This window comes from Carya illinoinensis, chromosome 8 (genome assembly GCF_018687715.1).
Source record: "Carya illinoinensis cultivar Pawnee chromosome 8, C.illinoinensisPawnee_v1, whole genome shotgun sequence".
Lineage (NCBI taxonomy): Eukaryota > Viridiplantae > Streptophyta > Magnoliopsida > Fagales > Juglandaceae > Carya > Carya illinoinensis.
The window spans coordinates 38,067,568-38,094,365 of NC_056759.1; the positions used below are offsets into that span (position 1 = coordinate 38,067,568).

Genomic DNA, 26,798 nt, shown 5'->3' on the forward strand with positions numbered 1-26,798 from the left:
ATGAAAACACTAGAAGATGGAAAAGAAGAGCTAGAGGGAAAAATCAAACTACGGAGGTACGTATTCCAGTGCCTAATTTCAAAAGATCCTTAGTGGATGAAGAAATGGATTTGGAGATGGTTATAGCAGGAAAAAAGGCAAGAACTGATGATGGTGCAGAGTCTAATTTGGACTTCTGTGAGGCGGTGGCTGTGATGTAGCCCCGCCAGGTATTATGAAAATAATGAGTTGGAACTGCCGAGGGCTTGGGAACCCTCGGACAGTTCAAGATCTTTACCTTATGGTAAAGGATAAGCAGCCCAGTGTGGTTTTCTTAATGGAAACCAAGGTGAATGGAGGAAGGGTGGAGAGTCTGAAGGGGAGATTACAAATGGATGGCTGTTTTGTTGTAGATCCGATAGGAAGAAGAGGGGGGCTTGCCATGTTTTGGAAGTATGAGAGTGAGGTTGAGCTGGTAAACTTTTCTCAGTGGCATATTAGTGTGTTGATAAAGAAGGAAGGAAGGAGGAGTGAATGGATTTTTACAGGCTTTTATGGCCATCCGGATGCAAGTAAAAGGAGTATGTCATGGGATTTGTTAGGGAAAATAAGGCCATCAAACCAGGAGGGATGGTGTGTAGCTGGAGATTTCAATGAAGTATTGGTACAGGCAGAGAAGTGTGGGGGTAATCAAAGAAGTGAAAATCAGATGTTACAATTTCGTGAGGCTTTAGAATGTAATAGTCTCTCGGATTTGGGATGTCATGGTGGTTTTTTTACATGGAGTAATAGACACAAAGATAATACATTCACAAAAGAAAGGCTGGATAGGTGTGTGGCAAATAACCAATGGAGATTGATGTATAAGGAGGTTAAGGTGGAGGGTCTTGCAGGGAGATGTTCTGATCATGTACCTATTTTATTATCTCTGTTGGGATATGAAGGAAAGATTGGGAGAAGGGAATGTCCATTCAAATTTGAGGCAAGCTGGATAAAGGAGGAAGAGGCTGAAAAACTAGTAAGGGTGGGTTGGAATAAGGAAGGGCTGAGAGAGGACCCTATAAAAAAAATACAAAAATTGTTGATGTCATGCAAGGGAGTTCTTCAAGGGTGGTTTAGAAGGAAGGATAAAGACAGGGTAAAGGATATTGAGATGCTGACTAAAAAAATCCAAGGGGTGCAGGAACAAGAAGGGCCACAGAATGTAGAGGAACTTAAACTACTTCAGATGAGAGTGGGAGTGTTGTTGGAGCAGGAAGATCTAAAGTGGAAGCAACGAGCAAAGAAGAATTGGTACTGCATGGGAGACAAGAACACAAAGTTCTTCCATGCCTGTGCCAACCAGAGAAGAAAAAAGAACCTGATTCTATCAGTGTTGGATTCAAATGCCAATTTAAAGATAGATCAGGATGGGATTGCTAAAGCTTTTAGGGAGCCTTTTTCTGGAGTATATACTACTGCCGCACCTTCAAATAGAACCATTAACACCTGTCTACAAGCTGTGGAGGGTAGGGTTACAGCAGAAATGAATAGTTATCTGCAGAGGGAATTTATAAGGGAGGAGGTGGTGGAAGCTTTAAAAATGATGGGCCCCTTTAAATCTCCAGGCCCTGATGGATATGGGGCATGTTTTTATCAAAATTATTGGGGTATTGTTGGGGAGGATGTGTGTAGAGCAGCTTTGCAGTTTCTTAATGGTGGTAGGATGGATAGTGGATTAAATCATACCTTTGTGGCATTAATTCCCAAGATAAAGGAGCCAAAGTCAGTAAATGATTTCAGACCAATAAGTCTGTGCAACGTGATGTATAAAGTCATTGCAAAAGTCCTTGCTAATAGATTGAAGACAGTGCTGAGTGCAGTGATATCAAGCAATCAAAGTGCTTTTATACCCGAGAGGTTAATCACAGACAATATTGTGGCTGCTTATGAAGTACTGCATTCCATGAGGACAAGACAGAAGGATAAAATGGGAAGCATGGCTCTTAAACTAGACATCTCAAAGGCATATGACAGAGTAGAGTGGAATTTCCTTCAAGAAATTATGAAAAAGCTGGGTTTTGGTGATAGATGGATACAATTGATTATGGATTGCGTTAGGGGGTTGAGGCAGGGAGATCCATTGTCTTCCTACCTCTTCCTTTTGTGTGCTGAAGGCTTAAGTGCTATGCTCAATCAGGCCGAGAGGAAGAAGGAACTAAAGGGTGTGGCTGTGGCTAGGGGTAGGACTAGAGTGACTCACCTCCTGTTTGCAGACGATTGTATCATCTTTGGGAGAGCAAGTTGGATTGAGTGGAGAAGAATTCGAAGTATCTTGGAATTATATGAATTGGCCTCGGGTCAAAGTCTCAATAAACAAAAAACTACAGTGTTTTTTAGCCCGAATGCAAAGGCAAATGTGAAGAAGGGTATTCTTAAGGAGCTCAGGGCCAGATTAATACTGAACTGTGAAAAGTACTTGGGGTTGCCAGTAATGGTTAGAAGGTCACGTTATAATTCTTTCAGGTGTATTAAAGACAGGGTTTGGCAAAGGGTTAGTAATTGGAAGAATAAGCTTTTATCTCTAGCTGGGAAAGAAGTACTTCTAAAGGCAGTCATTCAAGCTATCCCTAACTACTATATGAATGTCTTCAGGCTACCAAAGAAGCTATGTACAGAAATAGCTGCTATTATGGCAAGGTTTTGGTGGGGATATAAGGCAAATGATAAGAGGATCCAGTGGAAAAGCTGGCCTGCAATGGGGGTATCAAAAGCTGAAGGAGGATTGGGATTCAGGGAGCTTGAGAGTTTTAACTCTGCTTTGCTAGCAAAACAATGTTGGAGGTTGCTGTCTAATCCTCGATCCCTAGCTGCAAAGGTGCTCAAAGATAAGTACTACAGAAACTCAGACCTACTACAAGCCAAGCTAGGCTACAGACCTTCATTAATTTGGAAGAGTTTGTGGAGTTCAATGGGACTTTTGAAGGAAGGTCTAGTGTGGAGAGTGGGCACTGGACATAGCATCAAAATATGGGAAGATAAATGGATCCCAACCATGGTCTCTCATTGTATTCAAACTCCAAATACTGTGCTCAGTAAGGAGGCTAGAGTTCAAGAATTAATTGACCCCTCAGGGGTATGGAAAGAAGAGTTGATTAGGGAAATCTTTAATGAAGATGAGGCTAAGGTTATCTGCAGCCTTCCTATCAGTCAATCTGGTATGCCTGACAAACAAATATGGGGTCTTAGGAAAGATGGGATTTTTAGTGTGCGAAGTGCTTATCATTTAGAGGTGAGCAGGAAAAAAAGAGAAAGTGGTGAGATGTCATCTGGGATCAGTATTGACTGGAAGGGGGTGTGGAGGTTGAATGTGTCGGGGGTTGTTAAAGTTTTTCTCTAGAAAGCTTTAAATGACAGCCTACCAACTAGATGGAATTTGTTTAAAAGGAAAGTGGTGAAAAATCCTATTTGTCCAGTGTGTGAATTTGAGGTGGAGTCTGTCACGTATAGCTTATGGAGTTGCAAAGGGGCTATGGATGTCTGGGCAGAAAGGAAAAGCTCGGTGCAGAAGTGGGCAAGTACTGAGGTACAGTTCATGGAGCTTTGGAAAAATCTATATCAAAAGTTGAATAAAGATGAGGTGGAGTGGGTGGCAGCTGTGATGAGAGGAGTATGGCTGAGAAGGAACACCTTTCTTTTTGAAAAGAAGTTTGGTAGTCCTAGTGCTGTTGTTAAACAAGCTGAAGCAACTCTCGAGGAGTTTCAGTTGGCACAGAGAGGTGATCAAAAGGGGAAGGGATGTCCTGCAGCAGGAAGAAGAGTCAAGTGGAAGGCTCCAGGTGATGAGGTGGTGAAAGTAAACTGGGATGCGGGAGTGAATCTGAAAGAAGAAAGAACAGGGATAGGTGTTGTGGTTAGAGATGACAAGGGGGAGGTGTTGGTGGCTTTATGCAGTTCAAGGGGAGTGTGCTGCAGTCCAGTTGTAGCAGAATTACATGCACTATGGAGAGCTATGAAATTGTGTGCAGAACTGAACTTTGAGAAGGTAATATTTGAAGGTGACTCCCTTATTGCTGTGAAGGCTGTTAACAGCGAAAAGGAAAATTGGGAGTAGTTCGAGCAAATGGTAGAAGACATGAAAGGAGTATTAAGGAATAGATCAAGATGGAGAGTACAACATGTCCATAGAGAAGGCAACCAGGTTGCTCATAATCTAGCAAAAATTTCTTTGTCCATAGTTGAGGAAAGGATCTGGATGGAGAGTGTTCCACTAGAGATACAGAATCTTGTTATACAGGAAACTTTGTATACAGATCATTCATAAGGAATATAATTGAGATGTTCTTTTCAAAAAAAATAAAAATAAATAAATAAATTTATAAATTAATATACATTATATTTTAATTTGTAAAATTATATTTTATTTTAAAGTAGATATAACTTACTCGGGATGTTTTGAAATCCGCTCTCTCTCTCTCTCTCTCTCTCTCTCTCTCTAAATGGTTATCTCTCACCTCTCTGTAGTCCCTTCCAAAGACCTTGCCTTACCTTCCTTTTACCTTCATTTCTTCCTTACCTGAATCATCTCCCACAAATCCCACAAACCCATATGCTAGCCCAGTCAACCTTCTCCAGCTCGCCTATCATTTCCATCCATCATGAAGCAAGACACATCAGATATTAATCTCATTATATCACAAATGGAAGCTCTTACATGGGACGACATTACTCTTGAGCTAGCCATAAAGAAGCCAAAATAGTCTCAAATCATGCCCTCAGATATAAACTAATCTCATCAAAACCCCTAAATAAACACACATTCCACACCACCATAAAGGCAGTTTGGAGTTTTATCCTATGGTTCATCATAGAAGATTTAGGTACCAACACCTTCCTATTTACCTTCCCTACCTCTCAGGACAAAAACAGAGTTTTTAATCAAAGGCCCTGAAATTTTAAAGGTTAATATATGATCCTTTAAGAATGGCAACCAAGTTTCAATCTAAATGAAATAGACCTTAGGTACTCGACATTTTGGGTGCAAATTCACAGTTTGACTCTGAAAATGATGACGTGGAGAAATGCAAACAAAATCGGTAAAGTAATGGGAAACTTGCTGGAAATTGATCCCATAACAACCTCTATCATTACCATCAAAAGGTTTACGAGGATAAGAGTTAAGATAGACACTACAAATTCCCGATAGCTTTTTTTTACCACAGCTCCACAGAAACCCAGCAAAAATTTCCTGTAAGTATAAAAGATTCTTTGAGTTTTGCTACATGTGTGGATGCCTAGGTCACGTTCATCAATCATGCCCCATCAATCTTGAAAATGTTGCTGAGCTCCCATATGGACAATGGTTGAGAGTAGAAGGTCAAGAGCAAAAAAAAAGCACAAGACTTGAAGAATCAATGGTGATACTTGATAAACTAGAACCACAATTATTTGAAAGTCAAGCATCACTTCGTCCCATTAGGATCAAAGAACTATTACACCAAGAAAACCCTACCAAAGCAAGTTTTGCAGCTGGTGAACAACCCTTAACTCAAGTTCTATCTAAAGGTAAAGGAAAGATTTTCCTTGAGCCCAACGAAGAAAAAAAAAAAACTTCCCCTTTAAACCCTTCATTGGTAGTAGTAGTTCCACCGTTAGAAATGCTCATGTTCATCTTCTCCCAGAAAATTAGCCATGCAAAACTACAGAAATCCCATGCAGATCATCGTGTCCACGTGGCGAAAATCTAAGGTACCAAACATTCAACTTAGTTGTTTTTAATGAGAGCCGAAATCTTGAGACAACAAATTAAACTGCTACCCTCCAATAAAAAAGTAGCCATCCCACATAGTCAAATCAATTTACCCTACTCAGCAAACCATCCAACCCCATTTGCACAAGTGGTTCTGACTGGCACTCACAAATTAGGAAAAAACATTGAAGCCCTGCAACCACTTTTCCAAACTGAGACTCCTCATTTAAATCCCCACATTAGTTTTCAAGACTACAATCAAAAGATAGCAATACCCCCACCAATCAAACCTGAATCATCTATCTTTAAACAGATAATAGCCCAATTTCAAAACATCTCAGGCCCAATACACAACTAACCCATCTAGCAAAGCCTAACAAAAACTCAAGCCCTCAGTCATAAAATCTCACTTCTTGTTAGCCCATTTGAAAAACCCTGTATAGCTTTCAACCTATACCCCGAAGAAAATAACCCAACCCAGCCTCAAAACTTCTTAGTCAGCCCACACAAAAACAGCAAGCCCAGATCCCTTAGCCGATACACAAAATCACCAACAGAAACACATATCACGAAGAAGAGGAAGTGCTACTCACCTAGAATTAGAGCAAAACCCAACCCCACAGAAAAATATTTTCTAAGTTCTATAATCACAATGGCTCCCATTGAAGAGGAAGAAAGTTTTGGAGATTGCATATCAAAAGAGAGCAAATCAGGAATTCAATAAGAGAAATCTCAAGGCATACACAAAATGCTCATCTAGTCAAGGCTATTGTGAAGAACAAGGGAGCTACCATGCATACTATGAAGAACAATAGATTTAATCCCTACAAAAAGCCAACAGAAGATGAATCGGGTAACAACTCTCAATCCTTACCTACGAATTTGTTTCCCTCTAATCCAATAACCAATCTGGTAGGGTCTAAACCATGGTTTTAAATACCGTACTGTACCGGCCGGTACGGCCATAATATTTCGTACCGGCCACTGGTCCGGTACAGGTATTGTACCTGTTTCGTACCGGTCGGTACCGATCGTACCGGCCGATATTTCGGCCTGTACCGGTCTGTACCGGCCGATATTTCGGTCTTCATTTTTTTTTTCAAACTACAAGCTTATTTTTTGACCTTCAATTCATACCAAACTATTTATAATTTATATATATATATATATTTATGTATAAATTATTCATATATAAACTATTATTTTAGAATATAATTTTTATATATATTTATACATATAATTTATTTATATATCGACTATCCCGAAACGGTATCGGTACCGAAATATTTCGTTCTAGTGTCTTGACCAGTACGCCATCCGGTACGGTATTCAAAACATTGGTCTAAACTACCACCATCTTATCCATGATACTTTTGACATGAAATTGCTGATGTATAGGCCAACCTCGAGCAATTAAAACCTTAGGGCCTATATCAAGAATCACAATCTTGATGCAATTTTCCTCTCTAAAATCCTTGTGATGTATGTAAATACTGCTATTGTTGTGAATAGGCTAGGGTTTTCCTATTTTGTACATTTTCCCCCGTCTGGGAAGTGGGGAGGACTTTTGTTTATGTGGCATCCTGGCTTGGATGTCGACCTTGTATATATCTCTAGTAAAATATTATCTATGTTAGTGTATTCGAATCGAATCCTTGGCGCAATCCATGGTTGCTTGATCTTGTATACTGCATTTCCCAAAACACGTAAAAGAATCATTTCTGGGACATTCTTAACCCTCTAACTGAAGCTTATCTTGGTCCTATGTTAGCAATAGGCTATTTCAACTCAGTCCTTAATCAATCTGAAAAAATTGGGGGCAGACCTATTGTTAATTCATCAACTCCAAAAGGGCTGCATCTTTTCATGGAAAAACATGGGTTGATAGACTTGGGGTTTTCAGGTCTAATTTTACTTGGTCTAATAATAGGCATTCCTTATAACATCAAAGAAAGGCTTGATAAAGGAGTCATGAAAGGCTTGATAGAGGAGTCATAAACCTTCAATGAAATAACTTGTTTCCTAATGCTTCCATAAAAAATCTCCCAAGGTTAGCCTCTTATCACTCTTCTATGATTCTAGACACCACCAATTCTCACAACTCTCCAAAGTCTTTCAAGTTTTGAGGTTTTTAAAAGGGCTTGGAGCATGTAATTCACAGGTACCCCTGCATACATCCTAACTAGGAAACTAAAAGCCACAAAAACTGCTTTAAAACAGTGGAATACTAATAGGTTTGGTCACATTCAATCTGACATAAAAAAAACTCAACAATTCAATAACTGAAATCAAAACTCAGCATCCAACTCCTAACTCCATCTTGTTGGAAGATAATCTTAAGGAAAACCTTGAAGAACTTTTAAGAAGAGAGGAATCCATTTGGCGCCAGAAATCTAGGGTCACTTGGCTAACCTCTATTGATCTCAATACTAAATTCTTCCATGCTTCCACTTCTATAAGAAGAATAAATAATAGTATTGATTGTCTAAAAATAGGATCGAGACAATGGACATCAAATCCTACCACCATTAAGCAAAAGTTTCAGGATCATTTAAAAAAAAAATCACATCTTCCAATCCTAAAATCTCTGAAGATCTTGCAACTCTTTTTCCTAATAAGATAACAATTTCTAACAATAACCTTCTCTGTCAAATTCCTTTAGAGGAAGATATTCTGAGTATCATTGGCCAAACACCTTCTACAAAAAGCCCTAGGTCCTGATCAAAGTTTTGAATACCATTTCGGTAACTGTTTTGATCGAGGCATTGGAACGAAATATTTTAATACCGGTACTATTTTGATGTATTGTTTTGGAATAGTTTATATAGATAAATTAATTATATATAAACTATATTACAAAATAACGATAATATAAAGAGAAACTCAATAATATATTTCTCAATACAAATTACCAATAATTTTAATAGAATCAATTCAATCAACTACCAAGTTACAATCAACTACTAAGTTACAACTACCAATCAAACATACTTTTAATGACTCATATAGCATTTTAATTTTTAATGACCTATATAGATTTTAAAATGTGAATGTTGTTGTATTGGAGAGGGACCTGCAAGTGCTTTTCTATTGTCAGTAGAGAGACGCTTTTAATATGATAATATCCTAGAACAATAGTTTGATGGGTGTACTAATGCATTGTAATTTTGAATGAACGAGAAGCAGATGTTGGTGATTAAAAATATTTTGAAAAAATCAAAAGTAAGAGAGAGAGAGAGAGTGGTTGTTAGTTTTATAGAAATCAAAAAAGGCAAAAGCCCCACATTTTGGTTTGAAAAGATTAAAAACCGAAAAAGTCCCTCCTTTTGAGTTCACCTTTACGAAAACACCATTGTCAACAAGTTTATTTACCAAATTGCCATACCACTGATTCATGTTAATTGGGTTTTAAATATCGGCCAAAATTCATATACCGGTCGAAATACTAGAAACCGGCTTGTATTTGATCCAGTACGAAATGTAACATTCTCCCATGCTGGTTACTGTGCTTGCACGGTAAACACAGAAAATTTTAGCTGATACAGTACAATTTTCAAAACTTTAGTCCTGATGGCTTCATTGGCCTTTTTTGCAAATTCTATTGGGATGTAATTAACGAGAATATTCTTGCTGCCATCAATAACTTCTTTACTCAAGGCAGATTACTAAAGGAATGGAATCATACCAACATTGCTCTTCTTCCTAAGACTGACGATCCCAATGTTGTCCATCAGTTCCGGCCTATTAGCCTCTCTAATTGCTGTTCTAAGATCATTACAAAAATTATTGCTAGTAGGCTTAAAACAATTCCTTCAAGCATTATTTCCCCTTACCAAACAGCTTTTTTTCTGGTAGATTAATACAAGAAAACACAATCCTAGCCCAATAAATCTTTATTTTTTGAAAAAAAAAAAAGAGAGAGATAAGAAAGGACTAATGGCCATAAAAATTGATATGGAAAAGGCTTTTGATAACATGGAATGGGCTTTTGATAACATGGAATGGTCCTTTCTTCTCTCTATTTTCAATCATCCAGGGTTCAACCAAACTTGGATTAATTGGATTAAAGAATGCATTTCTACTGTAACATATTCCATCATCATTAATGGATCCCCTGTTGGTTTGCTTCATCCCTCTTGTGGTATAAGATAAGGAGACCCCCTGGCCCATTTTCTCTTTATTATTGGCATTGAAGTGATTTCAAGATTGATCCTTAGAGAAGAAATAAACAATACAATAGAAGGAATCAGTTTTTCAAGAAGAGGACCCTCTCTTTCTCATCTCATTTGCTGATGACCCCATCCTCTTTGGGACAACCTTTTTCTCAAAATGCACAAGCTTTTGCCCAATGCCTTGACACCTACACTTCTTGGTCTGGCCAGAAAATAAATTTTGAAAGTCTTCCATCCATTTTAACAGGAACACCTCAAACAGCACCATAAGAGAATTTTTGAACTTTAAAATCTTTCCTCATAAACTTAGATATCTAGGACTCCCTCTTTACATTGGTGCTACAAAGAAAAATTTGTTCCATGAGATTAAGGAAAAAAATTCAAAATAGACTGCAAGGTTTGAAAGCAAAAATCCTATCTCAGGCAAGAAGAACTACACTGATCAGATCATTGGCCAGTTCAATTCCCTCTTACATCATGTCCACCATTTGGATGCCAATCACAATCAGAAAACAATTGAAAAATTCCTTTCGTAGATTCTAGTGGGGTATTGATAATCACAACACTTATAAATTCACCCCAAAATCATGAAAATCGATTTGCTTGCCTAAATCATTAGGTGGTTTGGGTCTCAAAAAACTCTCATTGTTCAACAAAGCTCTCATATCAAAGTTTTCATGCTCTCTTTTTAATAACTCAAATAGTCTTTGGGAAAACTTTCTAACCAGCAAATATTTGAAGAATACATCTTTCCTTGAAATGAGTGGTAAATCTACTGATTCCTGATTTTGGAAAGCCCCCCTAAAGCAAAGAGGTTTTGTTAGGGATAGTCTTTGTTTTCAAATCAATAATGGAACTACTACAAGAGTTTGGATTGATCCCTAGTCCCTGGTTTGCATACTCCTAAGCCTCTCCCTAATCCAAACAAACCAAACATTGAGTCTGATATGAAAGTGGCAGAGTTAACCCTCGAAGAGCTTAGAAGATGGAACGCCCTTCTTCTTTAAGCTCTCTTTACCCTTGACTCTGTTAGTGAAATTCTTACAATTCATTTCTAATCTTATAACTACTCCTCCATAGGGGATAAGATTAATTGGATACACCACACCTCTTGAAATTTCTCTGTAAAATCAGTCTATTTTGCTCTAATCAATTCTCAAATTTTCCCACAAATGCAGTACTCAGTAGATACCTGGAAAAAAGCTACGGGAGCTTAAGATTCAAGAAAAATTAAAAATTTTCCTTTGGAAGGTCATGCATCACATTCTTCCTACTATATCCATTCTAAAAATATGCCTCCCTTTAGAAGAGGAACAAGTTCTTTGTTCACTGTGCAACTCTGAAAGAAGAAAGTTTGTCTCACTTATTTTTTAATTGTCATTTCTCTAAAATTCTGTGGAGACAATCTAGATGGCCCATAAATATAATAAACTTTGCTTGTCAGCCTATCTCAAACTAGATCTCAATCATTCTTAATTCATCATCTGGATTAAAAATACCTGTTGAGGACATTAATTCTTTTCAACTTTTTGCTGCTCTAGTTATGGATAACCTTTAGTTTCTCATAAATAAGGTAATTCATAATACACCCTGTCCCTCCCCAAATTGGTTTGTGTCAGAAGTTTCGCAAATCTTCACTGAGCATAGCAGATCATGGTGTATAAAGTCGAGTCAAGAAGAAGTTAAATGGCAACCCCCACCACAAGGTTTCCACTCACTTTCATTTGATGTAGCAGTCAGAAATAATGGAAGCACAATAGCTTCTATATGCAGATTTGATAGGGGAACCCCAGTCTTTGTTCAAACAGATTTCATTCACAGTATAAATCCAAATGTTGGAGAAGTAGCAGTTGCACTACTGCCAGTTCAAGAGGCATCATGTAGAAGGCTGAAAAAGATCATCATTGAAGGAGATTCCTAACAGGTGGTACAAGCTATTATCAAAACAAAATCACTAACATACTGAGTAATACAGACAATTACAAGAGATATTCAATATTTGCTATGCATCTTTGAAGAATGGAGAGTAAAAAAATTCATCGATTTCAAAATCGATGTGCACACAACTTAGCACAATAGGCAACTTCCAACCAAGCGTATGGAAGCATCCCCTTATATGGATTCCCTAATGTATATTAGATTTTCATAATGGCAAGAACCCTCCTTCCAACAATGTATAATTATGGATACTATCCAACTTTCTGTTGGTTTTAATTTTATGAATGAAACTTGCTTAAAAAAAAAAAAAGATATAACTTACTCATATCAGTTTATTAAATTTATCTTTCAACTTTTTAGATTCTTTGTCTATAACACTTATGTTTTAACTATTATTATTGTATTTGAGAATGAGTTTTGCACTATAATAGAAAACCGGAAAAAAAGCTTAGTGTTCATGTATTGAATAGTGTTACAAAGTAGAATAATGTCGTGTGGATAATGTTTTATTGGCCTCTAAATACCTAGCAACTAACTAATTAGGATTTGTATAAATGAGTTTTGAATATATTTTTATTTTGATTTTAGTAGATTTAGGTAAATAATTAGATAAAGACTAATGTTACTCATCATATTTTTTATCGTTATTTTCTCATAATTTTATAATGCCGTATTAAATGATTGGAGATTATTTATTATATTTCACTTATGAGTCTATTATTTAATAACATATAAAAAAATGTTGAGAAGATGAAAAAAAAAAAAGATATGTAAATTTTTTATTTTTTAAAATATAAGTAAATCAAAGGGGCTAATATCGACTAGAGTCCCAAATGAAAAAGCTTCCACATAAAAAAATGGAAAAATATTTCCACAATCTACTCAATTTCATATCAAATGATTGAATAACAAGTAATAAATGATAAATATTTATTTAATATTACATTGAAAATAAGAGAAAATGATGGCTAAAAAAATAAAAATGCTACTCTCACCATTTAAAGTTACAGCTCATTGTTATCGCTCAAATATTTTATTTTATTTTTTAGTTAATAATTAAGAAAATATTTTTTAATAATATTTTATTTTTTAAAAAAATATTTAAAAATATTAAAAAATTACATATGAGAAATTACAGAGAAAAAGTTAAATAAAAATATTATAAAATTAAAATATTGTTATAATATAATTTTTTAATATAATTTTTGTTTTGAAATTTAAAAAAATTGAATTATTTTTTATGTGTTGTTTGGAACTTTGTGAAAGTTATAATGATTAGATGAAAAAGTTAAAAATTTAAAATTGAAAAAATGTGTTTGAATGGTATTTGATTAATGTTGAAATTAGATGAGATGAAACCATCTCAACGTCCAAATTAAATGGGACTTTAAACCACACACCTCTACTTAATCAACATGTGATTTATCATTTTTGTCATTTTATTTAATCACACACATATTTAAGCATTAAATATGATTAGATGTGTGTGGTGTAAGACTTCCATTTATAACATACATATATATATATATATATATATATATGACAACTTTATTCTGAGACCTCTACACCACATATTATTCATATTGCATAATTTAATTTGTAAGATAAATTTTAACATTTGAATATTATAAATTAAATTATGTCATGTGAATGGTTTATGATATAAAAGCTTTAGAATATATATATATATATATATATATATATATATATATATATTATTACTAGATATAATTTTAGTATATGCAAGTCTCGTACATTACTTGTAAAAAAGTGGATAAGTTTGAGATTCACACAATCAAATTCAATTTTTTTTTAATTTTTTTTTTATAGTTGACCATACTTTTTTTTTCCCTAATGGTATGTTCGAGACTTGCATGAAAATTTCAATTCTATAATTAATTGCTTGGAGCTGGATGGTTAATTGGTTAGGGTAGAATTATTGGTTGTTGAAATACTTCTTCAATGAAAGATGTCTTAGGTACAAATGAATAATATAAAAATAAATTTATAAATTGATTTAATTTGATATGACATGTTAAATTGTAAAGTTATTTTTATCGTAAAATAAATCTAACGGATTATATAAAATTACGTCAGTTTATAAATTTATTTTAAGAATTCTTTGTGTATAGAGAACACTTCTCTTCTTCAAATTGACCAATGCTTTTTATAAATTCAGTCATGCTTTCTCTATAGAATTGTTGAGGTGTTTTATGTTTAAATTTGATTGTTAATCTTATTAGTGTGATTCTCTGCTGTGGTATTGCTATTGAGTATATTGTTGTCTTTGAATTTAAGGCTAATAAAATAGCAATCCGTTGTTTCAAAAGAAGAATGGTTTTCAAGAATTACATTTGAACAAATTGGATATAAAAATATATTTTTCGATTAGAGAGTCTAGTGTTATGATCTTTAATTGAGTATCCAATGAATCTGCTATGGATAGAATTATCAAATTCAAGTAAGGGATTTCTGATGCTTCGCTACTATTAATTTTGGTTAAACCTTTTCATTATTACGTTTTGGTTCTTCAATTTATTTCTTTTAAAAAATTATTCGTCTTGCATTACTACTTTGATTTTTGTTCTCTTAAATTTTTAATCTCTTTAGTGTTTCTACAATCTTTATGTGGAATCAACACCTCAATTTATATTGCAATAATCGTGTTATTATTTGGGTGTAATCACGAACCGGTTTGAATTGTTGGAAAACTCAAACTGATTCGTGGAGTATTGACATTGGATTAGCCAAAGTCAAAGATAAAATTTGACTAAAACTAAATATTTTGGCTAAAAGCCAAAGCCATTCAATTATAATCTCACATTGGTCTAGGTAAAAATAAGCTAAAATAATATTATAATATTATTTCTCTAGTAATAATTTTTTTTTTTAAATTTTGCCACTACACTAATCACATGTTAATTAATAATTTAGAAATTATTAGATTATTAATTAACATATGGTTAGTGTGAACATTAGAATGCAAAAAATGAAAAGTTTGGAAATTAAATATGTTAATTAATAATTTAAAAATTAAGAATTATTAAATTATTAATAAATATATAATTAGGGTTAACATTATAACGTAAACAATCAAAAGTTTAGAAATTAAATATGGATTTGATCTCTAAACAGTGACTAACAAAGTTTGAATTTTTCTTTTTAATTTATTGTAACAGAAAGTTTCACCTAAATAATTTTAACTACTCTAATACAGCTCATTTAAATAAAATTTAATTATTTGACTAATCTTATGCCAACGCTGAGTTTGGTATTTACCCATCGCGGCCACTTCCCAGTCGACAGTGTCACATATCAAAGAAATAACAATGGCAGGTCCCGGCAAATGCTTCCTTATCACCGGCCCTCCTGTAAATTTCTCGACCTAATGATATTCAATCTTTCTAAATCAAAATTTCTACCATAATCTTCTATACTTTGATTTCTTTTTTGCTCTTTTGCAGGGTGTGGGTAAAACCACACTTATTATGAAAGTTTTTGAAGCCCTCAAAACTTCTCACCCTAGCTTACAATACCAGGGGTTTTACACTGGTACGCTCTTTCTTTATCTCTATGAGTTGGGTCTAATTGCTTGTTTGAAATTCAAGAAGGATGACGACGGTGGTTTTGTAGGTGAAGTTAGACGAGGGAGCGAGAGGGTTGGTTTTGAGGTGGTCACTTTGGACGGCCGCAGAGGCCGATTAGCCTCCACCACTATTTCAACGTCTCCTCTCTTTCTCTTACTTTTTCTTTGCTCAGTCATATCTCTACAGTTGCATCTCTCTTACTTACATCTTTGATGCCAAATGCGACAATGCCATATACAAAAACCTATATGTTCAGCTTTTTGTTGGAGGACCATGCTCAAAGTTGGGATCTTTATTTAAATATCAAAAAAATTTGGGACCTTTATTATGTCATTCTATATAATTGGTAAATCTTTGTTGTTGTGGTTTTTTTTTTTAGGATAAGCAAGAGATAAATATTATTGATATGAATGAGATTAGGCATAAGTCATGTACACCGGAAGTATACTGAAGAACACCTAAATACATTCTAACTGCGATGAACTTGATCTTAATTTTTTTTTTTCATGGAAATTCGATGGATCCTTGATTGAGATTTGGAGAATTGCTCAATAGGAATGCTGTTTACATTTTGCCGAAGCTGGTAATAAATCAAAATGTTGAAGATGATTTCTTTTTGATTTTTACCTTTTTCAAGTATTGAAAGAAATGAAATAGTGAGGATTGAATGAAGCAAGCTTAAGAATCTTTCAGATTCTCACTGCCCATTCATTTTGGTTTCAACCGGTGATTGCTAGTATCTATTGACTGACTCAACTCAGTCACGCGTAATGTTTGGTCGGACATATCGTCTGTATCATCCGTTCACATCTCTCCATTTCATTTTGGAAGCAAAGATCTTTTGATACTCGGGACATGAAGGGTGCTGGAAAATTTTCGAGAACTGAATTGATTTTTGGGTTTCTGGCTAAACATATTTTCCTCTCTACTACCTCTGACAGTTGAATGCATTGCTGATGAACTGAAAAACTCTCTCTCAATTGTAGAGACTTTTAAATCTCTCTTAGTTGAAGTGCTCAATTGATTTCCAGACTTGTAGCTTCAAATGCGTGGTAGATAATTTTGCTCACTGCAAAATTTATTTTTTTCCTTGTTTCTGAACTACTTTTTTCTTTGTTACTGATAATTTGGAACTGTCAGGATTTTCATCTCCCTCTAATAGATATTTTGCAATGACAGCCTCGAGTCTCTTAGATGGCCTAATGTCGGGAAATACAAAGTAGATATAGCATCATTTGAGTCACTAGCACTCCCTGAATTGCAGGTGAGCTTGGTTATTTATGTATATGAGGTTATGTATCATTTTGCAATTCTGGAGGCTTTTTGTCTAAAGACGTGCATATTGTCCTAGGTCAGAGAGGATACTGATCTTTTCATCATTGATGAAGTTGGTAAGATGGAGATGTATAGCTCATCTTTCTTCCCTGGGGTTCTAAAAGTTTTGGAATCAAATATTCCAGTTTTGGCTTCTGTCCCCATTCCGAAATCAGGCCGTGATATACCTGGAGGTACATAAGACTAAGAGATGAGTTTTTGCACTTTTTTATAAACTATTGTTTTCTATGGTTGTGATAATGCTTTTCTGAATAGGGAACCAAGAGTCTTAAGATTATGCAAAACAGTGTTGTAAATTAATTGTGTAAATTATTGTTATTATTATTATTCTTTACTTATAAAAAAAAATTAATTGTGTAAAATCTTTTGTACTCTTTGAAAGTGCATTTCTGCTTCTTATTTATAAACTAAAACAGGATCAGAGGGCAGACAAGGTCTGATAAATAAGGCTTTAAACTTCTAGCAACATACCCATCTATCTCTTTATTTTGTGCTGGTTTTTTATATGACTAGAGTGTATGAATTCTGCAGTTGCAAGGTTGAAGAATCATCCCGGGGCAACTGTTTTTACATTAAGCACAAGTAACAGGGATGCTGTCAAAGATCAGATATATTCCCTATTGGTAGACTTGCTGACTAAACACTAGATGTTGCCCCCTTAATGGAATACACCTCTCTCCCCCACATACTTTTTTTTTTTTTGGAGTCTCCCTCTACAACATTCATACATATTCATATATATGTAAAGAGAAAGATAAGAGAGAGCATGTGCCCAGCTTTTCTCTTTTACCAAACTCTTTTATATTTTGTGACGGGTTCATAGTCAGCCGGTTTTCTTTTTTATTGTTTTTTAAGGTATTTGCAATGCTTCTTAGTAAGTTCCGGGGCTGCTACAGCCTACAATGTAATTAGTAGGTTTGCAGCATGGAGAGTGAAATATAGTAGTTAGGTAGCTTTCCGTTTGAAGTTCTGTATTTGCTCTGTCTTAATCCTGTAGTGCCATAAACTTGGGTTCACGACCTGTCGAGAGGTTTATCCAAAAGGGCCCTTAATTTGCTTAGTTATATCATTACCTTTCTCTTCAACTCAATAATTGTTCCTCCTTTGGATGATAAAGGATCATGAGTTGTGATATGTAAATTCTGACTAGGAGTTAAATAAAGGCCATTGATGTATTTACACGTCTAGTATTCCATCTTGATGCTTTTTCCCTGGAAAAAACATAAGAGAAAAAAAAAAAAAAAAAAAGGCAGAAAACGAAAGGGAAAAAAAGTAGGGGAGAATTATATTTATGCAATTAGCCTTTGAAAACTTTAGATGTAACAGAAAAGAAAATTGGGCGTATCTAGAGTATGCATATCTCCATCAATTAGATACGCCAACCAAGATGATTGATTCTTTTAATCAAACGTGAACAACGATGCATGCATAATTTGCCATGTTTTAATATTGGAGGCGTGCTGATTTCTTGTAACGGTGCATAATGTCAGGGTTGTAATACAAATCTGAGAAATAAAAAAGGAGTAGAAGATAAAGAAGGGCGTGGTATGAATGATTCTGAGGTTCTGGTGCTAACTGCAGCCTAAAACTGGGTCATGTTATCTTATTAGTCACAAAGGAGGCCCAGAATCTAGCTGGCCGGGCCTTCAAAAATAAAAAAGAGAGCATGAGAGTTGGCCCAGTCGTGATACGGCCACGTGGGTGTAGATGAGAAAGTAATAATGGAGTCACGTATTCCCTATATAATCAAAAAGCTGGGGTTGCACATGCAGTAGCATGAGAAACGCTACGAATCGGCGTCATTTTGTATGCATAAAGCCATACCAAAAGAATATTCATCATCTTCATCTTCATTCATGAGCTGTAATAACATGAGATAGATAGGCCTTGCCTCACCCCACCCCACACCTATTCGGCCATCCATCCCCTCTTTTATTTGTTTAATAAGGATTAACTCGAATAATAAAAAAGAAAAAGAAAAAGAAAGGTAAAAAAGGAGTCTCTCGGGTAATGGCGCCAAATGGAGGGAAGATGCAGAGGCCGGGGGTGAGGCTCTGGCTGCAGCTCAACTACTCTGCGTACATGATTCTATTCTTTCTATTGCGTTAATTAATATTAAATCATTCCTCTACATTTTTCTTTTCTTTTTTTTTATAGTTTCAGATTCAGATATCTGGGACTCATTCCATTTCTTTATTTTATTTTTTATGATTATTGTTTTATAATTTATTTATGCTTCGCTGTCTGGTGGGTTCACAAACTCTACTTTATGTTGGGACAACTACTTTACACCTGTTCCTTTATTCAAAATAAAAATGATAACATGGAATATGTAAGTATAGTCATTTTGAAAAAAAATAAAATTTATTATTAAAAAATTAATTTTTTTTCATATAAATATTATATATATTTAAAATAATTATAGGATATTTATGCACTAAATATCAATTTTCGTACAAATATATGCATATCTACTATCATATATTAAATTAATAATATTTTACCTTTTATAAGATACTTTTTAACGGTCCACACATTCCGGCGCTAAAGAATAAAGAAGGGGAAAAAATGATTTGAGATGCAGCGAGAAAGATTAATAGGGAAAATGGAAGCTTCTCTCTCCGGTTGCTTAACTTCTTCATTTCTTGCTATGAATTTCTCCTTCTTCTTTCTCCTTTCGGCCTCTAACAATGCACAATTTCTTGCTTTAAATTTTATTCCCCACTTTCCATTTCTCTCTCACTCAATCTCCGTCTTCCCTGATTTCAATCAACTCTTTTGTTACGCTCAAATCCACTTGCGATTCCATCACTGTTGCGTTTACTGGGCTCTTCATTCTTTTTTCAACGGTAAGTTTTTTGAATTCTGCCTTTTTGGTTCTTACTATCCACCTGTTTGCTCGCTGCGAAAGTGTTGGAAATCGGCTTACGGGGAAAAATGGAACATCTTATTGCTTTCTACGTTTGTTTTGCTTTTCCAAATCCCAACCAACATTTGAACAAACTGAATTGGCCTTAAACGAAGCAAATCTATCGTCATAGCCTATTTAGTGATTGGTGTAGTTCTTGTGAGAATTCTCTCAATTCAGCTCATAGCTTTCTTACTCTTATTTTTTAAATTCACTCCTGGGTTGTGAACTGGGCTCTAATCCTTCCACATCTTCAAACACATACACACACATATATGTACGTATATGTATATAATTTGACCAATTCGAGCTTGATATAAAAATCAGATATCCAAATGCAATCTGAAAGATATCTGGGTATATGGTGCTACTTGCAGAATACAACGTGAAGAATGCAAAAAACAGTCACTTTTCGTTTAAATACATTTATAGAAGCAGTAACTCGGTATTAAGGGGATGACGGCCTTTTGGTAGCCCACCGGCTGCATGGGAGGCTTCTTGCACTTATTTGACTTCTATCAGGGGAACATGGCCAGGAAAGTTCGTAAGCAGAAGAGACATGTTGGGGGTAAGTATCTTCGCACCTTCTATAAATACATCGACAGAAGAGTGTATCTTCTAGGAAGAACTCCTTGAATCCTCTCTTTTACTGGGTCATGCACTTAGATCTTCACCATGTTTTTATTGTAAAATTGAGAAAATCTAAAGTAGAAAGTAAGAATAGCTCGATGACTTTTTCTTCTAACGGTTTAATTATGCGATGATTTAATAAACAAAGTGGATTATTTTAGCAGTTTAGATTAGTAAGTTCAGGGTATTGATTTCTCGTGTATGCCTTGCAATCATGACAAAAGAAACTCACTTGATTTGCTTTAACAAAGTCTAGGAGTTTAATTATGCGGTGATTTAATAAACAAAGTTGATTATTTTAGCAGTTAAGATTAGCAAGTTCGGGGTATTGATTTCTCGGGTATGCCTTGCAATCATGACAAAAGAAACTCGCTTGATTTGCATCAACAAAGTCTGGGAGTCTTTTGTCAATAAAGAGTTTATCGAGGGGTTCTGGAAATCTAGTCTTGGTGGATTTTATAACTTCATGCCCCACTGACATTAAGAGATAAGAGAAGTTTTCCTCTAGAAGAGTGAATGAATCAATATCTTACATTGTTTCTTACCAATCGTACTCCCTTAGCTTAGAAAAGTAATGTTGTTATTCTGATTACTCTGCAGGCCTTGAAGCTCCTCAGAATAGCCTGGAGCCGTGGTTGAAAACTCCTCAAAGCTATTGTGCTATAGGAGATGTAACGGTAACTTTCAATGCATGCCTTGCTACTGATTTAGTGTGACAAGGTGGTTACAATGTGTGAAGACTGCACTCCAGGGGTAGTGAGCTTGTGGTTTCCACAAGTGAGTAGTTATGGTTCTTGTAGAGTCTTAGTCGTAGAGACTTGGGAGTGACCTTTCTGGGACTTCCGAGTAGAGTAATAGGCTGAATCTTCCTTTGGTATTGGAGTGAAAGAGTTCTAGTTTAGGCAATGGGTAATTTGTGTTGGTTTTTTCAAAATATTTTTCTATATTAATCTCATCTCAAAGGAGTCGGGTGAAAGTTTTTTAACATCTTTCTGAAGGATTGGCTTCTGTGAGAGGCAAACCTCATAAGATGTGTGTTGTCAAATCAGGAATCCCATAATCAACCATCATCATTATTTATTTTCGAGTCCTTTAAGAATTATCTATGTGCTACCAGTTTATGTCCTTGGATAAGTTTTTTATTATCACATTTCTTTCTTAGCAAATTTTTAATTATTACCTATTGTTATGAAATGAGTGCTTCACATATACATTGTAGTAATCTGTTTTTCTAAATGTATACTTGCTATTTTTTGGCAGTGCTCCAATCAAGTTGAAGAATGGTCTGAAAAGAATCGTTATCCAATTGAGGCTTCAATGAAGAAATTGATAAATGAGGAAGTATCCAAACAATCAAACATCAGACATAAGACCCCAAGCATTGTGGCACGTTTGATGGGAGTGGACACATTGCCGTTAGATACAAATTCTGCAGTTCAACCAATCACCAAAAAGAATGAAAACATGGGAATAAAGTTCTCTAAGAACGAAAGGAGTAGAAAGAGCTCAGTTGGTCTCATCTCTCGTGACTCAACACTGATGGAATTTAACCCATCTCACCATATTAAAGACAGAAGTGCTGATAGATGGAGCAGTGAGCAAAATTTAGGAAACCCTAGGCGTCGAGAACATCCTCAGGAGGAGGAACTACAGAAGTTCAAGAAAGAATTTGAAGCATGGCAAGCAGCCAGGTTTAAGGAATGTTTGAGGGTTGTTGGACTTGATTGCACCCCTGGCCAGCTGCTTGCTCAAGAGGACCTGAAAAAAGAAAAGGCACTTTATGCAACTTCTGGGAGAACAGCAAATGAGAGGCCCAGAGAACCTGGGAATCAAACATTAAAGGCAAGGTCATGTGAAAGAGGCAATTTTGAGCAACACAGAGACAGCATGGAATCACTTGCTTTGAGAAGCAGGACCATAAGTAGAGAATTTGGGCAGTCCTCCCTCAAGAGTTCCAGTCAGAAACAGGAGAAATCTTCTGCTCCCATGAGGATAGTGATCTTGAAGCCTGGTCTGGCTAGGATTTCTAACCATGAAGGGTCTCGGACCAGTTCCTTGGACACTTTAGAGGAGAGGGATAGCATAGAAGATTTTCTTGAGGAGGTCAAGGAGCGGTTGAAATGTGAACTGCAAGGGCACACTCCTAAGAGGGGTTCTGTGGGCCGCAGCAGTGGAATTGAGACCCCTTTCAGCGAAAAACCATCAGATCAGAAACTGATCGCTCGGCATGTAGCGAAACAAGTCCAGGATGGTGTGACTAAGGATCATGGAAGAAATTTGCTCCGATCAGAATCAACAAGGTCATATAGAAGTGAAATTCAGCTCAATGGAACAGGTTCCTTGGATTTCATCAGTAGAGATACTCAGAAATTCTTGTCAGAGAGATTAAGGAATGTTCTCAAGCAAGAAACACAGTTTGACACTTCCATTGCTGCCTCTTCATCATCTGCCCCGGATAATGAAAAGGTAAAACTAAAAAAAGTTAGAGATACATTGAAAGCTGGAAATGAAATGAGCTGCGGGGAAATTGTGAATGATGAACCAGAAATTCAAACCAGATCTTTTAGGCATGGGTCAGATGATGGAGTGCTCCTCAGAGAGTTGTCCCCCAGAAATCTCATCAGGTCCTTGTCAGCCCCAGTATCGGGAACATCATTTGGGAAGCTTCTTCTGGAAGATCGTCACATTTTGACTGGTGCCCACATCCGGAGAAAGCATGAAGCCATTGAAAATGCGATGATGGACATTAGAAAACAGAGAAAAGAAAGGTTTAATTTTAAAGAGAGAGTTTCCAATTTCAGATACAGGTTCACTTTTAGAAGAAGGCTGTTTGGAAAAAAGATGCAATCAATGGTGGAATCACATTGCAGTGAACACACTCTTATGGGAGATATCTTGAGTGGACCAACAGTTCTTATGAACCATGGCGACAGGCATGTAAGAGTATACCATGTTTCTTTAATAATTTTTTTTTTTATTTGTACAAGGATAGTTTGGGTTCAACTGTTTTCTGTCTTTTCTTGTTTCAACTTATGCATCTTTTGTCATGTGGTTTTAGGAGAACTCCACTGAGGTGCCTCCTAGCCCTGCATCTGTGTGCAGCAGTTCTCTAGAAGATCTCTGGAGGCCAACTGAACGTATCAGCTCAATGTCAACACCTGATGTAACTCCAGCAGAAGATGATGTTGTGCCACAAGTTTTTATAGGGATCAGCTCCAACCTTAATGGTATGAAAACATTTGATTTCCAGCTTTGATACATAACCCAAATGTGGTGTATGCTTGTCTGTAGAGTAAAATAGAGTGCTTTCTGTGGTTCATTGGATGGCTTTATTTGAGTCATGACCACAGGCAAATGTCCATTATGGCTTGCTAATTTACAGATGAGCTTATGTGCTACAAAAGCTGAAAGAGTATCTGCAGGAATAATATATATTTTCTTTATTTAGCATAAGTTTGTGATTGAGTTTGAATCATTTTCAGATATACTTTGTATCTAACATCCCGATTTGGCTATATATATGCACTTTTATTTCTGAACTTGAAAGGACCAGGAGAGAGAAGCAACGCTAAGATCAGTGTACTTACCTGATCTGTTAAGATGCTTGTTTATATGTAGTGTGTGCGCAGTTTATGGGTATTAGTCACTAGACTTGTCGATCGACCATGCATTCCATTCAATTGCAAAATATTAATTTCCAACAGGAACTAATTGATTACTTTTTATTATTTTCTCCATAACCTCAGCAAGCCTAGAAGAGATCAATATGTTATCTTCTGGAATAAAAGCAACTTGTAAAATAATTATCTGACGCAATCTTTTTTTTTTTTTTAATAATTTTACAGATCTGAGAAAGCAACTAAATCAACTTAAATCTCATGGGCCTGAGGACGAAACAATCGAACAGGAGTCCAATGAGTCTGAAATGGTTGATCTGGAGGACCCAGCAGAAGCTTATGTTAGGGACCTGCTCATTTCTTCTGGCTTGTATGATGGATCATGTGATAGATCTTTATTTAGGTGGGACAGATTTGCACAGCCTATCAGCAACTCTGTCTTTGAAGAAGTGGAAGAATCTTATAGAGATTTGGACAAGGAGGATGGAAGTACAATGAAGGATCACTACGAGAAGGTAGATCACAAGATGCTATTTGATTTGTTAAATGAAGCACTTTCAACTAGTCTTGGACCAATTTCGACCATGTTCAAATTCAAAAGAAGATTTATTCATTTCTCTATCCTTCCAACTTTACACGGAAGGAGGTTATTGGATCATGTTTGGGAGATCATCCATGTGCATTTACAACCTCTGATTGGCAAATCCTATTGCTCGCTTGATGGTTTGGTGGCTCGGGATCTGGGATCAACCCCTTGTCTTGTATTTACGGATGAAGAGGTCAATGATTCGGGAAGAGAGGTGGAGTGTCTAATAATTGGAGATTTGGTTGAGGAAATTGTGAAGGACATGCAATTACGAGGATGCGAGCTTTAACCTTCCTTGGTTTGATCATTTTGTGGTCGGGAATGTATATTTGGAATTATAATATAGACATGCATACATGGATGCCAAAAAGGCAGACAGGTTTCCATGTCTGCGTGCGCCTGTATATATGTTCTTTGTCCGTGTTCATAGTGTAGAATTGGGTCGAGTCAATAATATAGATTACACAGCTTGTGCTTCTTCAAGTATTGTTTAAACAAAAAGTGGAAATTAACATTCATTCTATATACAAGTGGTTTAATTAAGACCACTGTTCATGGGGCTTTTTACTTATTATAAGCTAAAGATTTCCTCTGGTTGGTGCGAAATTGTAACCACTCAAATTGACCCAAAATGCACAAAATTTTCCCCATATTCATTGATGATTCGAATTATGGTTATAAAGTTTTGCCCACTAAGTATATAATTATGCTAAAGCTATTTAAAAGATTGTCTTAAGTAAAAGGAAGGGTGAAAAGAGGGGAGGGGGGGAGACCATTCCAAGAATATTCAAAACAAAAACTTGAGAATATGCTCTACTGATTATAGAGATCCTGTGGAAGCCACGAGAATTTGTGCAATCTTGGCACGGGCATTAGAAGCATGAGATGTGATAAAGTCTAAGCTGCAAGCCAGCCAAGGGTATCTTTCTATACTTTGATATGGACGTAAACCAAATTTTCATCAGCTTCTTCTGTTCTAAGAAATAGGCTAATAAATTAAACAACCAATACCCGTTGGTAAGGTAAGGTTGAAGAATCAAGAACATTATTATTAAAATAAAAAATTATTAGGATTGTCATCGGTTATGAAAAGAACTGATCGTTAGTTTATAAATACGAGAGAAAGTTTCATTCATTGAATTAGTTTTTAGAATTAAGAGAGGTTCAAAACGACTCAACAATTCTTAAAAACATAACCTAAAACAGGATATTGCACGAAAAAATTTGAGATATGAATGAAGTGGGCCCTAGCCGTTCTAGGTTATGGCTTTACGTGCCCTCAAATACAAATAAATAATTTTTTTAAAAAAAGCCATAACTTTAAGCAACATTTCATGGGTTAATTAAAATATAAGAGCCACGTTATAGAATAGTTAATATTAGATTAGCCTGTGGATCCAATGTCTCAATTTTGGACCCCATCCGGTGGTGTGATGGTACAGCTGCACATGCCATGTCGGGCCTTCCTCCTATTGTCACTTCAACAAATTCATTAAATATGCCAATTATATATACTATATATATATATATATTTGAAGCGTGACTGTAGGCTACTAATTATTATTATATATTAAGCACGACATATGTGTCAAGGCATCGTCCTTAAATTTTAAATTAAAATGTTTTTATTTTTTTCCTAATTGATTGATATAAAGAAAGATTTGATACGATTTATAATCATGACTCCATATGTCACAGTTTCTCAGTGCATGTTTGGATAGGTGTATTTTTTGTCTACACTAAAATCATTTTCGGTCTACAGTTAAAAATAATCCAACTTTTTTTTTCAAACATACAAAATTCTAAAACATTTTCAATTTTTAACCCACTTCATTGGACATATTGGTACGTCACAGATGCACCACATCTTCGACTGTAATTATTAAACATTTTGTATATATATTTTCGTACGAATTGAAATAAAATTTTTTTATATAATCATTTTTACGTATTATTTTATACATTTCACTTATATAATTAAAATATATAAAAAAATATAAAAGTAATATTATATTAATATAATATTACTTTTGGATACCAATTTCGAGTAGTAAAAGTATGCGTTGCTGATTCCCTAGGATAAAATTGCCCACTATGATTTTCTTTAATTTTGTTTATCTGTAATTCTTTAAATTGATTTTCAAGATTATTAATTTCAGAATCAGATAGATCAGGTGAATCTGTCTTACTTAATACATTAATATGAGATTGTCTTGAAGTGGATGCATTATTATCAATATTTAATTTTTCTAATTTGCTAGAGATCTGTTCTAGTAAATCTTCTTTAGTCTTGGAAAAACTAGATTTTAAGTGAGCAG

At 35.4% G+C, this 26,798-nt stretch overlaps 3 protein-coding genes across 6 annotated transcripts; all 3 read left to right on the top strand.

The window, feature by feature from the left end:
- Positions 1–3,490: 3,490 nt before the first annotated feature.
- Positions 3,491–4,072, top strand: LOC122274720. The gene has a single exon (XM_043083728.1). The coding sequence runs from the start codon at positions 3,491–3,493 to the stop codon at positions 4,070–4,072; it is 582 nt and encodes a 193-aa protein (XP_042939662.1).
- A 10,995-nt stretch (positions 4,073–15,067) lies between these two features.
- LOC122317892 (cancer-related nucleoside-triphosphatase homolog) lies at positions 15,068–17,597 on the top strand. 3 transcript variants are annotated; one of them, XM_043134946.1, is made up of 6 exons: positions 15,068–15,188; positions 15,282–15,369; positions 15,451–15,541; positions 16,584–16,668; positions 16,756–16,912; positions 17,271–17,597. In XM_043134946.1, exons 1-6 carry the CDS (start codon positions 15,147–15,149, stop codon positions 17,384–17,386), a joined length of 579 nt encoding a protein of 192 aa, XP_042990880.1. In that variant the 5' UTR covers positions 15,068–15,146; the 3' UTR covers positions 17,387–17,597. The 3 variants fall into 3 exon arrangements, with proteins under 3 accessions (XP_042990880.1, XP_042990881.1, XP_042990879.1); XM_043134947.1 differs by having other exon boundaries at positions 15,097–15,153; XM_043134945.1 differs by having other exon boundaries at positions 15,111–15,208.
- Positions 17,598–19,278: 1,681 nt separating this feature from the next.
- Positions 19,279–24,988, top strand: LOC122274290. Of its 2 annotated transcripts, none has more exons than XM_043083330.1 (6): positions 19,279–19,588; positions 19,975–20,215; positions 20,878–20,954; positions 21,538–23,214; positions 23,336–23,504; positions 24,123–24,988. In XM_043083330.1, exons 2-6 carry the CDS (start codon positions 20,134–20,136, stop codon positions 24,767–24,769), a joined length of 2,652 nt encoding a protein of 883 aa, XP_042939264.1. In that variant the 5' UTR covers positions 19,279–19,588; positions 19,975–20,133; the 3' UTR covers positions 24,770–24,988. The 2 variants fall into 2 exon arrangements, with proteins under 2 accessions (XP_042939264.1, XP_042939263.1); XM_043083329.1 differs by having other exon boundaries at positions 20,025–20,215.
- The last annotated feature ends 1,810 nt before the right edge of the window (positions 24,989–26,798 follow it).

Coding starts and splice junctions, on each gene's coding strand:
- LOC122317892 (XM_043134945.1), top strand. CDS start 15,164: ATGCTTCCTTATCACCGGCCCTCCTGTAAATTTCTCGACCTAATG. Junction 15,209..15,281: donor GTAAATTTCTCGACCTAATG/ATATTCAATCTT, acceptor GCTCTTTTGCAG/GGTGTGGGTAAAACCACACT. Junction 15,542..16,583: donor GCCTCCACCACTATTTCAAC/GTCTCCTCTCTT, acceptor TTGCAATGACAG/CCTCGAGTCTCTTAGATGGC.
- LOC122274720 (XM_043083728.1), top strand. CDS start 3,491: ATGGATGTCTGGGCAGAAAGGAAAAGCTCGGTGCAGAAGTGGGCAAGT.
- LOC122274290 (XM_043083330.1), top strand. CDS start 20,134: ATGGGAGGCTTCTTGCACTTATTTGACTTCTATCAGGGGAACATGGCC. Junction 23,215..23,335: donor TGAACCATGGCGACAGGCAT/GTAAGAGTATAC, acceptor ATGTGGTTTTAG/GAGAACTCCACTGAGGTGCC. Junction 23,505..24,122: donor GATCAGCTCCAACCTTAATG/GTATGAAAACAT, acceptor ATAATTTTACAG/ATCTGAGAAAGCAACTAAAT.